The sequence below is a fragment of the Nesoenas mayeri genome, assembly GCF_963082525.1.
Source record: "Nesoenas mayeri genome assembly, chromosome: 6".
Classification (NCBI taxonomy): domain Eukaryota; kingdom Metazoa; phylum Chordata; class Aves; order Columbiformes; family Columbidae; genus Nesoenas; species Nesoenas mayeri.
This window is the reverse complement of record NC_137545.1, coordinates 1,366,369-1,380,499: the sequence shown is the minus strand read 5'-3', so window position 1 is coordinate 1,380,499 and position 14,131 is coordinate 1,366,369. Positions and strand designations below refer to the sequence as shown.

General features: G+C 48.1%; 1 protein-coding gene across 1 annotated transcript in view; it reads left to right on the top strand.

Annotated features, from left to right (window-relative positions):
• The window catches only part of PLCL1 (phospholipase C like 1 (inactive)), a gene marked incomplete at both ends in the record, with an annotated part of 105,480 nt that extends 97,782 nt beyond the window's left edge, over positions 1 to 7,698 (top strand). The window contains one exon of the mRNA XM_080346298.1: positions 7,522 to 7,698. Within this exon, the coding sequence (XP_080202424.1) occupies positions 7,522 to 7,698 (177 nt within the window). The remainder of the gene's footprint in view (positions 1 to 7,521) is intronic.
• Between the last annotated feature and the right edge of the window lie 6,433 nt (positions 7,699 to 14,131).

The window sequence follows — 14,131 nt, the reverse complement described above, 5'->3', positions numbered from 1 at the left end:
GAGCAAGAGGGAGTTGCTGCCTGAAGCCTCTAGCCACATCATCTTTTCTGCATTTGCGTAGGGCTGTGGAGTACCAGGGAGAGACCGGGGTGCTGATTTGTACACGGAGAGGACACGAAGAGAGGATTGCTTGTACATTGTTTTTTCTCTGACGTTTGCTTATTGTTAAATCTGAATCGTGCCATTCTCTGGGAGCTGTAAACTGGTGCTAGCCTCAAGCAGTTGCTTTCAAATGTAAGCTTTGTGCCAAGAGGTTTAACATCTTCTAAAAATTACCTTTGTGGTGTATTTTGAGCTAGTTACAGCTACTGTCAGCAGATTGCATATGGTTTCCGAGTGCTTATAAATGATGTGAAGTTGATTGCCCCTTTTGTCGTGCGGATTACGTGCCAGCATCCACAAAACCGCGCTCCCCGCAGGGGGACGGGTGTCTGATCGAAGCCAATTCCCTGCGGGAGCTCGGGAGGTGATGAAAGCTGCCGGTTGCTCCATTGAAACCTCCTCTCCGCCGTTGCTGAGATGGTGGTTGGGTTTTCCCCGGCACTGTCAGTATCCTTGGTCAAATCCCTTATGCTTTGTTGAAGCTCAGGGCTTGTGTCTGTGTGTGAAGGCCGGGTCCTTCCCCTCTCCCTCCCATAGCCAGGAATCCTTTCGGGATGTGCGTAACGGCCTCAGGTTGTGCCGGGGGAGGTTTAGATTGGATATTGGGACAACCAATGTCTCAACAAGTAATACAGTCCCCGTCCTGCACCACTTTGTACTCGGTTCACTGGGTTTGCTTGGCGTCTCCATTCCCGTCCTTCACGGAGACTTCTCACTCCCAGCCATGCCCATGGGTGACCCCGCCGAGTTTTCTCCTGCCGGCGCAGTCGCTTTGTTTTGGTGGATCTCTGCCAGCGTGCTGCTCACCGAAATAACCTTCTCTGCTCCTCCTTGTCTGCAGTTTCCCTGGGGGCAGGCTCCATGGAGCATCCTTAATCCTTCACTTGTGAGAAGGCGAGCGGAGGAGGCAGCTCAGCTCTGCTTTTACCAGCAAACCCACCTTTGGCTGACCCGAGTGACAGGGCTGGTCCCTGGACAGGGAATGTTTTGCTCTCAAAGCTTTCAGCTTCTGCACAAAGGCGTTTGTGGTGTGTGCTGCTTGTGAACAGGTTAAACCGATGCCCACAGCACCTGGCACGGAGGGAGAGGAGCAGCCAAGGCCGGGGGGTGTCGTGTCCCCTCCTGGGGAGCTGGGGACGTGCACTGCAGGCGTTTGTCAGGTTGCCACTGCAGCAGGAGGATTTGCAAAGTGTAGAATTGCGAAGGAATCAGTGTTGGTGCCGAGCGGTCACTCAGAGGGACGAGAGCGCGAGGAGCTGCACGCAGGAGCAAGCGCCGCCTGAGCGCTCCCTTACCTGCCTCGTCTTCATTGGGTTATTGTGGTTAGCATTAAGCACAGCTGCAGGTATTATTGTTTAATTATTTTAGCTATTACCCTAAGCAGTGGTCTAAGAAAAGCAGTGAGCATTTGTGCCGCATCTCCTGTAGCACTCCCTGCCCAAGAATAACCCGAACACCAACCAAACAACAAAAAAACGCCAAGACAGAATCGACTTAGGGATGGCCAGTAAAGCCTTTGCAGCTTCTGACAAAGTAAATAGACGTTCTGCTGTCACCGTTTGCGATGAAGGGCGTGATTTTGGAGTGAACTGTGTGGTTTGCAGCCTGGGCGGGTGCCAGCTATTCCCAGACAAGGGTTTTGCTGAGGGCTTGCCTTGCACAGGTGACAAAGCCTGGCCCAGGCTGCCCAGGGGGTTGTGAAGTCTCCTTCTGTGCAGACATTCCAACCCGCCTGGACACCTTCCTGTGTAACCTCATCTGGGTGTTCCTGCTCCATGGGGGGATTGCACTGGATGAGCTTTCCAACCCCTGTCATTCTGGGGTTATGTCTAAGGAGAGATGGGCAGGAGAACCTGGAGCCATCCGTATGGCTGGTTCATGAAGTAAGCGGAGAAAGGGTGAAGTAAGGAGGAATCTGGGTTAGATTCAGCTGCAAAACAGACCTTTTCCTGCGGCCAGTCCTTCTACTCAGAAGAAGTCTGCCCTCTCTGCCTTATTTCTCTTCCCCCCGTTTTATTTTTTGCTGGACTTTACTGGAGCTACCAGCAGGTGCTGGGACATGTGGGGAATTGGGTTTAGTGACCAAAGGAGGACTTAAGAAATAAATACCCAGGCATGCATTTGCTTTCCATCTCATGGCTGTGTATCAAAAATAAGCAGCGCCTCCATTTCTTCAACGGTGCGGGGTTTTGTTAGTACTAATTGTGCACTCCTGGGCTTCCAGCCAACGCTTTGATTGGAGACTTATCACCAGAAGAAAGGCAGGCTCCTGGCGCTGAGGGGTTGACGGCGAGGATCCATACGCTCGCGTCTGTGCTTGCAAACTGTCTGCTCAATGCAGCGCCCGAGAGACGCGCGAGCAGCCGAGCCGCTCAGCACATGGCCAACGTCAAATTAATGCCGTTGTTCCTGAAAGCAAATTCCTGCTGCAACACGCTTAGACAGTCGATGTTCACATTCATTGCTTTTGACAGCCTGATATAAGGTAATTTAATTTAAATACCCCAGATGAGACAAAAAAAAAAAGGAGGGGAAATAGCCCGCTCTTTTTATACATAAAATGCCTACTTGAAGGAATAGATTAGTACAGCGTGATTGATTTGCAAGAGGCCCTGGATTTTGGTGGAGAGCTCTGTTTGCAGATCGATGTGGCTCGCTATGGCCTGAGTGGTTTTGCCACTTGGGCATTCGAGCAAATGGTTGGCGTTAATTCCTTCTCATCTTCATTGTGGGCCAGGGTGGGTTCGGGAGGGCGCTTGGCTGTGTTTCAGAGAGCAAACTGGCCACCTGAACCCCTCACCTTTATTTCATTAGGCAATTCCTGTAGGAGAATTACAAATATATTCCTAAGTTGCCGTGCCTGCACAGGGCAGTGACGTACTCATGCTGGCAAGACCAGCAGCCACAATCAGACGTTTCTCTATTTGCTTTTTTGCTGATTGCATGGCTCGTTTTAAGGTTCTCCTTGTGTGGCAGAGGTGCTGTGTTCATTTGCACCTCCCAGGCGGCCCTTGAGGTCTGCGTTTGGCTGTATCGTGCCATTTCAGGAACATACAAGAGGTGGGATGGTGGATTTGTAAGAAGCGGGGAGCGTTGCCCTGTGCGGTACCGATACGTGCTCTCCTTATCCAGCACAACTGTTTAGGTCCTAGAAAACCAGCCAGGCTGATGCTGGTCACCACTCTCGATCCCCATTGAATCATCCTCTCCAATGCATACCCAAATGGCAGATGAAATCCGTTCAAAAGCTTTGAGGTTCGCGCGGGGCAGCCCAATGGACAAGTGGCAGATTGGTCTGCGTTGGGAGTTTAAATGGGAGTAGTTATGAGATGGAACTGGTTTTTGGGTGGTCTGGGTAGTGTTCTTAGCACAGCACATTTACTTAGTGTCAGCGTACCCGTCTGCAGTCACAAAACCATCGGGAAAAATTGAATGAAATATAACAAGGGCAAGTGTAGAGTCTGTCACCTGGGCAGGAACAACCCCAGGTTCCAGTGTAAGCTGGGGAATGACCTATTAGAGAGCAGCGTAGGGGAAAGGGACCTGGGGGTCCTGGGGACAGCAGGGTGACCATGAGCCAGCACTGGGCCCTTGTGGCCAGGAAGCCAATGGTAATCTGGGTTAGATACAGAAGTATTAGGAGATTGTTCCTGTTCACTTCTTCCTCATCCTTGCTGTCCTACGTATCCGTGCTGCTGGCTACGGTGTGTTGGGCACATCAGCCCTGGGGCTTCTGACCTTCCATGGAACAATCTTTGATTCCATTCCAACACGCACCTTAAAAGCCTTGTTTTTATCACATAAACTTGTGTCAAAGCTGCATGACCGTCTGTTCCACAATAATTTCTCTTTCCTGCTCTTGCTTACAGAGATTTAACACTTTGTGTAATGGTCAGTGCTTCTCCCTGGGAGGGGGGATATTTTGTTTTTCAGACATCTCAGATCTGTTCTCCATGTGTATATGAAATTCTGCTATGCAAGGGTTTAAAATAGTTTGGCAAGTAAGGTTTGATTTTCCTGTGGGGTAACTCATTTTTGCAGCCCTTTATTTTTCGGTGTGCAAGAAGTGGTTATATGCTTTGTGTGTAATCTTTGTGTACGGCAGTTTTTCATGCCAACATGTGCACTATGATCCCTATCACGGAGAATAAAGCAAAGCTCTTGACAAACCGTACGCAGTCATAATGAAAAGGGCGGGTTTTAAAAGGCTGCATTGATACAGAAATCCGCTGTTTGTTTTTGCAGTGCTCTGTTCTGAAACATGGATATATCATAATCAAATCCATGTCAATCGTTCCCACACTTAACTTTGGAGGAGGCATGAAAAAATATCTGCCTTTTGTTTAACGTAACAGTCCAATCACTTCATTAATGATTTCCTCCTCGGGATTACATTTTCAAAGCCACGTGCTATCGTTTAATCGTGTGCCTCCTTATTAATATTAAACACAATTAAAGTCGCACTATGACACTTTGAAATGCCACCTCCCCACAGCGTATCCCAATATCCCAGCAGCTCTCCAGCTTTTGTGCTTTCCCAGTCCCTTAGCACAGACCTTGGTGCCGTTTCCTTCCCCACGTTACCCCCAAAATGAGGAGTGATGTGATGCTCCTTGTTTTATTTGGCTGCGTCTGGCTTTTTCATCACTTTGTGATGAAATAATAATGTATTATACATACATATACATATTTATGTCGAAAGATACGTGCAACAGATTAAAAAGATATATATATTTTGGAGTTGAACACAGAGTGATAGCAGTTGCCTAAGCTGCCTTCTCATTGCATTTCCCCAACCTCAGCACCTGGGTTGTTGTTGGGTATAACGAACTGTCATCTTGACTCTTAAAAACTTAGGAGTTTGATTTGGAAAAAGGAACAAGCACCAAACCAAACCAGCATTCAGAATTCATCCCATCTGTGGCCATTGTCATTGCCTGTCTAGAGCTCCTTACGCTTCTTAAAGCCTTTCAGGGGTTGTTGCTGAAACTGAGCAGTATTTAAAGCCATGTCAGAATATCCCTGTTTTCTAAGTGGTATTAGCCCATCAAGGTAAAGACTTATAATGTTAGACTTGCTTGGCAAGCTGTGTTATTTGCACCGTAATGTCAATTTGTGCTGAGGCCCCGTGGTTAGTTGTAGCTTGGTGTGTGAAACTTGACATTTAGCATTCCCTAAGTCTAAATAGAAACGGGCCCCTTCATCAGTTTTTCAAGTAGAACACTCGATGAATCTCTCCTGGCTTAATTGAGTGTCCTGCCAACTGCTGAGTTTAGCCTTTTTTACAAGTATTTATTTCCAGGAGGGCTGATGCCATCGATAGCAGGAGGGAGAGAGATGGAGAGATGCTGAGATGGGTCATCGTCATCTCTTTGTGTGGGAGAGAGATGCTTTGTAAGGGCAAAGAGGGTTGTTCTGCGCACAGAGATCATCACAATGGCTGATTTAGGAAGGCTGGCTCAATGCAATCGTACTTTTAAAGTTTACTCCAGTGTAGTTTGTTAAGGTATTGCCACAATTCTGCTGACTTTTGTTTTTAAAGTGGATTATGCTCACAGCCAGTTTTTTGAATCAAACAGATGGCTTTTCCAACAGAGCATGCCCACAGATTGTTGTGTTTGGTGGTGTCTCTAGAACTATGACAGCTCTGTCAGAGGGGGCTGCTTTGTTGTTAATTTTCGTGTGACAGATGATTCCAACTCGTTTTTCCTCCTTCAGCTTGCTCAAATGAACCAGCTGTTTAAAAATAAAAAATACAGGGAGACTAGGACATAAATCAACCGGTCTGTACATGAATGGAATTGCACTATTTTAATAAATCCATTGCTGGTTTTAGATCACTGTAAAATAAGAATGCCTTCAAAATATCGGAGGTGTGCTCAGGAGGAGTGTTTTTCTTCTTGGAACCCGAAGGTGTGTCGTGCGTTGCCTTATGAAACCCACAATCTGGATTGCCTGTGAAATCAGAATATGTATAAGGGAGAGCATCACCATCATCACCACTTCACCTCTCTGTGGCACTGGCTGTCCCAGGTTTTGGGCGCAGTTGTTCTTGGTGGTGCAGGGATGTCTATGTTGAGTTGTTTCTTGCGGCAAGGGGATTGTTCTGTTATTGTGCATGAATACGCAGCGCCGGGTTTTGTCTTAGAGACGTTCATGCCGCGGAGCATCATCACACTGATTTTGTCGGCACGTTGGTGCAGCCTTTGGTGTCTTCAGCCCCGTGTGTGTGATAAGGAAAAGCTGCAGCTCACTGTTTCATCCGGAAACCGAATCGTTTAAAGCTGCGTTTGTGTAGAGAAGAACCTTCCGCCCTTTTTGATAACATGATTGTGTTGTTCATGATGCTGCTGTTGGGTGCCTTTCGCAAACGGGGAGGGGGACTGGGTGCTCCTGGCGTCTTCCTGCCACCTTTAACTGCTATGGCAATAAATCCTGGATAAATCAGTCCTGGTTTTTTTCAAACTCTGTCTGTTTGCTGGATCCTGAGTTATTTGTGTGTGTATTCCTGTAAGCGTCACGCTGCCGAGATACGAACCTCTTCAAAAGAGCTTCGTACCAAACAGCACAGAGCCGCTCACGCACTCTTTTTGTTTTGCTGGCGCATCTGGGCAGGGGTTGGCATTGTTCGGCAGGGACAGATCCTGTCACCGGGCGATGAGGCAGCCCCGTTCTGGCTGACGCGCTTCCCCACGTGGTGTTTACTAGGGCAGCAGCACTTACAAGCCATTGTTGTTTCTTCGTGCGATCATTATTTACGGGGTCTCAGGCGGTGCGACGGTGCCAGGCGCTGGCAAAAAGGGCACCGTGCCCGTGGGTGTGGGATCAATCCTGCCTGGGAGCTCTGGGGAGCGGGGAGATGCTCTTTGGGGCAGGGATGCGAGTGTGACATTGCGGTCAGCGGAGGTTTTGCTTGGCAATACGTGTGTGACCCTGGGGGGGTGCTCCAGGCTGTCCTTGGGGTGACATTAGCAGAACAGCGGCTCAGGTTCTTAGTGATACTGAATTTCAATAACCAGATGCATCTCCTGGCTTTTATTTATGTGTCCTCCAGCACCAGAATCTTGAGATATCAATACTGCATAAATATTCATTTTGGCATTTCTGAACACGAGCCCCCTGGTACAAACTCAATGCAGCACATTTTTCCTGATAGTTACAGACTGGATTGCCAGCCTGCTCGTCGCCTCACCTTTCAGTGCTCTGAGAAGCTACATACAGAAGCAGGACTTTGCTTGTGAAGTCTCGCGTTCCCATTCTCCAAGTTCCCTCCCCAGGGGTGACCAGTGCCTATCCCGGGGCTGCGGGGGCAGAGGGGATTTGGGGGAGGGTCTGGGACCCAGCCCGCAGCATAGACACCGGAGCGGCGTTGTGTCCCAAGCGGTGCGTGCGGTCCTCACTCTGTCTGTGCATCCTCAGGGCCAAGGGGATCTCCTGAAGAACGCCAAGAGCCAAGCCCTGGAGAACATGAAGCAGATCCAGCTGGCGTGCGGGTCCTGCGGGCTGAGCAAGAGCGGGCAGACGGACGCCAAGTCGAAACGGGGCCTGGAGGCGATCCAGGAGAAGGACACCGGCGACGAGAACGGGAGGCTGTGAGGGCAGGCAGAGCCCTCGCGGTTGTCGCAGATTTCAATAACTCCAAACTATTTTTTTAAAGCGTTTAAAAATTCACCCAGGAATGCCCTCTACAGGGTGTCGATAGTATTAAAATCCTCACAACGTCAGTATTTTAATGTGGTTAATTTATCTAAGTTCAACTCCGTTCAGTTTCTGTCGAGGCCGAGCTGCTGTGTGCAAGTGCGCGTGTGTGCGCACATGCAGATCCCCTAGACGCCCTTCTGTGCGTTGCATTAGCCATTTGCTAATTTATTCCTTTGTCATCTCTGAATAGGCCTGTTCATTCCGAAGATCAAAACAAATAGGGAGTACTGGTATCAGTTTTGTGCTTTATTTTGCTCTCCAGCTTTTACCATTTAACTTACAGGCTACATTACGCTGTTAAAATCCAACAAATGTCACTGACAGCTGTTTTTGTGAGGGCAAAACCAGCCGTTTACTGCAGATCCTGAACGTGATTTTTAATGAACAATTCAAACCAAGTAAACAAGATATTAAATGGCCAGAGTTGCTGGATAGGTTAGGATTAAATTTGAGGTGTACATTTCACTGAACTTTAGCAATCTGCTCTTCAGGATACACCCAGATAGCACATCCTAACGTAAGAACTAGCTGATTTATTTCATTCCGGTAAATCTTTGCTACCTGGTAGATCTGCAGGACAGCTCTAGTCTTTGCTGATAGGCATTAACTGGTGTAGTAAGGAGCACAGCGAGTCAACCCCGCGGTGACGAGGAGAGCGTGAACATCCTTCGGTGACCACCAGAACCAGAAGGTTTTATGGATCTCCCCAACTCCGAGCTTTACCGCAGGAGCTGCCAGAGGTCAGGTCTTGCTTTCCACCTTCTGCTTAGATGTTGAAGTCGGCTGGATGAAGCGAGCAGGATCTGGCCTTACGTTGTGGCGAAGAACCATGCTCTGCTAGAAGTGTGAAGCGAGGCTGCGGAACCGCCACAGGTTGGGGAAAACAACAGGGTACCAGCGTTTTTTATAGCGGTTACAAATATCCTGACGCATGGCACAGGTTTAGGGTGGTTCTGCGAGTCGGGTGCCTCTTTGTGCTGCTCTTAAGGAGACGGAGAATGTCACGATGCAATGTGTCCTCGTCCCTCCCAGTGTCCAGCTCATGTGTGCTCACAACATTCATTTCAATCGTTTCAGTACTGTGCTTGAGTGTAGCATTTGTGTTACCTTTAACAGAACTATGTGTTTTATGGTTATAAAAAAAGACTATATTTATTTAAAGCGTTGCTTTTATTTTGAAAAGCTACTTTTAAAATTAATTTGATTAACAAATATGCTAATTTTCTGAACTTAACAAAAAGTAATTGCCGAAAGTTTGACCGTTGGAGAATCTTATATAGCTATTGTGTTAAGTTATTTTTGACTTCTTGATAACACTATTATGTTCATGTTGCACATTACTGAGAGAGTAAAGCTATGAAACAACTTTGACCCATGTTTTTAATGTGATTTAACACATTGGATCACCAGTGAGACCTGGATAAAGGTGGGTTAGAGCGGGTAAGTTGCTTGAGAGAAGATCCTGCTCTAATAGGAACTGTATTATTGCAAAGGTTATAACTCAGATGCCTTAAATACCATGCCAGTAAAACTTGCCGTACTTGTTCAGATCCAGGCTTAAGTCCTCTATTTATCTCTCCATCAGACTGTGGGTGTCTGTTCACCCTTCACTGAGGTCTGGAGAGGGTTGGCCTTGGCGTTTCATGTGAGGCTTAAAGCCCAGATCGGTGAAGTGTGCGCGGTCACGTTTTGCCGTCCTGATTTCATCACGGGTTGTGTTTATGTGAAAAACAGCAACTGCCCGTCAGTATTTACAGTTACAGAGGATGGAAAGTGCTAACCGAGCAGCGGCGATTGCGAAGGATCAGCCTTGGGAAAGCATCTCTCTGGGAAAGGAAAGGAGAGGTGCCTTCAGGACGGGTGAGTGCTTCATTTAAACCTAGAAATAGCGGGGTTTTCTCACTTTAAAAGGCTCTCTGAGTGTCTGTACAGGAACTGTTGGCAAAATACCTTCTGCTCTTCCTTTCTTCTCTGATGTTATAAACAAATGACTGTAAAATTACACAGAGAAGGGCTTGCTTTCTGTGCCTGTTTGGAAAGGGCTACTGCATAGCTCTCACTCCATGTGTATTTGCAGAACCAGAAGGTGACGGCTGGACTGAAATCCCATGGCATGCCTACGATCTTCAGCATTTATGCCGCGTCCTATGCCAAGGTCACGCTGCCTGGGTTTCTGTGCCAAGAGATGGAGCAGAAACCTTGGGCAGGAGAGGGCTGGCTGGCTGCGAGAGCTCAGCTTGCCAGCCCTTTGAACTCACCGGCAGTGGAAGTGGATGATAAAGCAGCAGTCGGCCTCATAAAAATTAATTCAGCCTTGAAGGAGAACATGTGGAAAAAATCATATCCAACATCAACAGCAAGAACACAGGGGTACGACTGCCCGGCCTTTGGGGAAGCGTTTCGTGACGTGCCTGGCTCCTTGCAGTGGCACCAGAACCTTCTCTGGGCCCTGTGCTGGGATGGTTTGCCTGGTGTCCCACCTCCCTCTCCGGAGCTCAGCACGAGTTAAAGCACCATGCTGTTCTGCTGCTTTCATTTTTCATACATTTTATGCCCTGTTTTTAAAGGGATAATGCAGCTTCCCAGTGCAAACAAGGTGGGAGTTTTGCATGTTCCTCCCTCCGAGGTTCAGCTCCCAAAATAGATCATTATCAGATAATTGCATGCACGGAGTGAGCTTTCCTGTATGATAATCCATCTCTTCCATCTCTCTGTTCAGACTAAAACATCAGGTTGTGGACTCCTTGGCCTCTGTCCCGTTCCCGCAGCGACGCAGAGCAGCCTTGTGAAGGGGACGAGCTGGGGAAGCTTCAGAACAGACCACGGTGAGGGGTTGTGCAGCAATCTCTTCTTGCTCCCACCGCTTGCTGTGGGACTGAGCATCGTGGGCACGGCTCATATCGCAGCAGCGGGTGATGTACGCACTCAATAAATCCAAGATTTACTTTGTGCAAAGTGCAGCATTTGATGGGGAAAGGTGATTGTGAAGGACAAAAACATCTGGGCATAGTGAATGTGTGCTGGGGAACAACGGGCACCCCACCGCCCTCCCTTGTCAGCCCTTCTCACCTCCCTGGGAGGCATGAAAATACAAAGATTTCCATGATATTTTACCTGTATGATTGTGCTGTTTAAATCTGTTCTGGCACGGTCCATTCGAGTTGCCTTTGCACAGGCTGGGGCTGAAGGGTCTTGCATTTGCTTTGCACAGCCGGTCCCTGAAAAAAAAAGCTTCCTTTTTAAAATAATGATGACGAATATGTGAGTTCAGTAACCGGGATGTGAGCGACCAGGCCAGGCACGTGGTGCAAGTGCTGTCCCACCAGCTGTTCCTCTGCGTGAACATGCCCCCCATCAAACAGGTCATGTTTTACACGAGCATTTTATACTCGCTTCCATTATTTGAAACAGTTCAAAAATAAATTGTTTTTTGCAGAAAATACTCATGAAGGAATTTCAAGAAAATGTGCAGAAAACAGAATCTGTGCAGACAGCGCATGAGGAGCGGGAGGCGGTGTTACGTCTGGCAGCTGTTTGCTGTGCACGGTCCACACACAGAATCACAGAATGGTAGGGATTGGAAGGGACCTCGACCACCCTACTCTGGAAATCACTGATTGAAAAGGCAAGTTTGACTTAACAGTGGTGATCTTTTTTGACCCAGAATGTATCAGTCCTCAAAGTCAACCCAACTGAATGCCTACAGTCTCTGAAGCGTGCTTGATCAAGAGTTTAGAATATGGGAAGAGATTGAATATGCTAGGTGAAGCACTATTTTCAGATGGAAATGCGGCTAAATAAGATACTAGGTATACGACGTGGAGATGAGATTAGAAGTAGACAAAGATCAGTATCTATCTGGCTTGTCTGGAAGCACATATGGGGAGAACGGCGGAATACAGATGAATTATTTGTATGCGTCCTCAGATAGGGTCTGGTGGACCAGTTACACATAATACAATTAGAAACACGGTACAAATTATGATTCGGGCAGCAGCTGTGATTATTTATGATGCTGATGGATGGAGAAAGGTATCGGCAAAGCGCAGGGGGAGTTTTGCGTGCCATGCGTGGAGGAGAAGGCGGGTGGCACTGCTCCCCCATCCCGCACAAAGCAAATGAGTCGAAGCGTCGGTCGCTGCTGCGTTTCATAGTGAAGAATTAAGAAATAGAGTGTGCTGGAGAGGCAGAAACGGTATTGAAGGATGTGTCCGTTCCATAGATGATAATTTTGTTGTTGTTGTTATGGATTCTGACTTGATATTTTGTAGGAAGGTGATTGCAATAATCTGTGGCTGTGATTCAGTTGGGATCGTCTCTCCCAGGTATTGAGGAGATGTGTTATGCGAAAACTGACACCGTGCTCTGTCACACCGTGGGCTGTCACGCTCTCTTTGTGCACAGAGGCTGTTGCCAGGGGATTTCTTTTGTTAGTGCTTAAAGGTCATAATTAACATCAACTGAACACGAATGTCCCCAGGAAGAATGTTTCTACCAGGCGTCAAATTAAGGACAGATGAAAGTGTCTGATGTGGAGTCATTTGACAACATTAATGAAGACAGAATGGCACCAGTTTTGATTTCTGCCGTTATTTATATGATTTGGAAGTGAAAATTCACAGTTATTCAGTAACAACGTGCATGGGAAAGAGCCTTAGGCCTGGTGAACCAGGTGGACCGGCCAAGAGAACCCCCTGTAGCAAACGCCAGACACCTGTTAGCGGTACTAACATTGCAACCTGGCCTGGTGGGAACATGAAGATGATCTTTAAGAGACTGAAGCAGGCACAGGGACAGTGTCATCCATTTGGAAGGTCAGCATCAGGGGTCCTAGGGTGTCGCTGCCGCTCCCACAGAACAGGTTTCAGCCCTCTCAGTGAGGCGAATTAACCTTTTTGCCGGGACTGGCTGTGCTTTTATAGCGCATCATGAATCCCCCGTTTCCTCCCACACTGCAGACAGTCGCACCTTCTCCTGGGAAAGGCAAATGGATTGTAGGGAGCTCAGCGAATGAAAGCTGAGCAGGTGGCTTTCTAGATTATACACTTTTCTTGGCAAGAGCTGCTTCTCTGAGCAACGTGCCTGCCTGCAAGAGAGAAACACAGAGCCCTGTAATTCCCCAGGAATGGGAGCGGCGGCGGCGGGAGAGTGAAGGCTCCGCAGAGCGAAGCTGAAAGGATGAATGTGTTTAACTGCACATCCCATTAAAGCGGGCGGCTGGACGGAGAATTGCCTCTAACGGCATCCAGGAGGCCTGAGACGTCAGACGGGGATTTAGCGCCGTTGCCCGTGTGGTGATGTCTGCCAGAGAGCTGGGGCCGAGCCGGCGTGGAGGGTCATTATTTTAACACTGTCGCACCCTGCAATATTTCCGCGTCCCACGTCCATCGGATGGGGCAGCGTGTTCTCACTGCGGGGACGTGGGGACAGAAAGCACAGCGGGTGGGATAATGGGGACCCAGGAGGAGAGGGAACCGAGGTTCTCCCTGGGAATGCAGCGCAGGCCGCTCCTCCCCGTCCTCCAGCAACCGCCGCGTCCAAGGGAAACTTGTAACCGATGGTTCATCTTTTCTTGAAGACAGATGAGAGAGATGTGATGAGGGATAAAGTTAATTAACGACACGAGTCTGCCTTTTGAATGTAGGTTGTTTTGTAACCGATTGAACAGAAAATTTTGAAAGCGGAGTTTAAGCAGGCACAAGATTAGCCAAGATTAGTAAGGATTTCTGCTTGGCAGCCTAAATCTAATGTCTTTCAGTTAGTAATCCTTCTTTCAGGTCAATGAATCTTTTGGTAAGAAGGAAAGTAATACAGGTTATACAAGAGAGGTTGCGGGGTTCACTTGTCATGTGAAGGGGATTTGGAACTGTTTCCAGCACCTGAACTGCTTCTACCATGTCAGGAGCTGGTGCTGTGCTCTCAGCAGAAGCCACGGACATCTTCCCTCATGCTGCGCTGGTGCTCATACGGAGAGTCGCCCAAAATGCTTCAGTTACAGAATTTTACTTGGTTTTTCCAGCTTCTGTGCTTTCTGGTTTGTATTCTCCTCTCTCCCTTTCTTCCCTTCTCCCCAGCAATGCGCACGGTGCGGCTCCCTGGCAGTTGCCATAGAGATATTAGGTTGGTGCAAAAGTAATTGCGGTTTTGGACCGTGGATTTTAAATCGTTACAATTACGCTCAAACGCATCTTTATTAATTAAAACAGGAACCATCACGATTAACACATAAGTCTGTTTATTCCCGTAGTGTAACAATCCGTGCTTCGGGATCTGATGAACTCTTGGAAAGCATTTTCTGCATCCTGCCCGGTCGTGGAAGCGTTTTCCC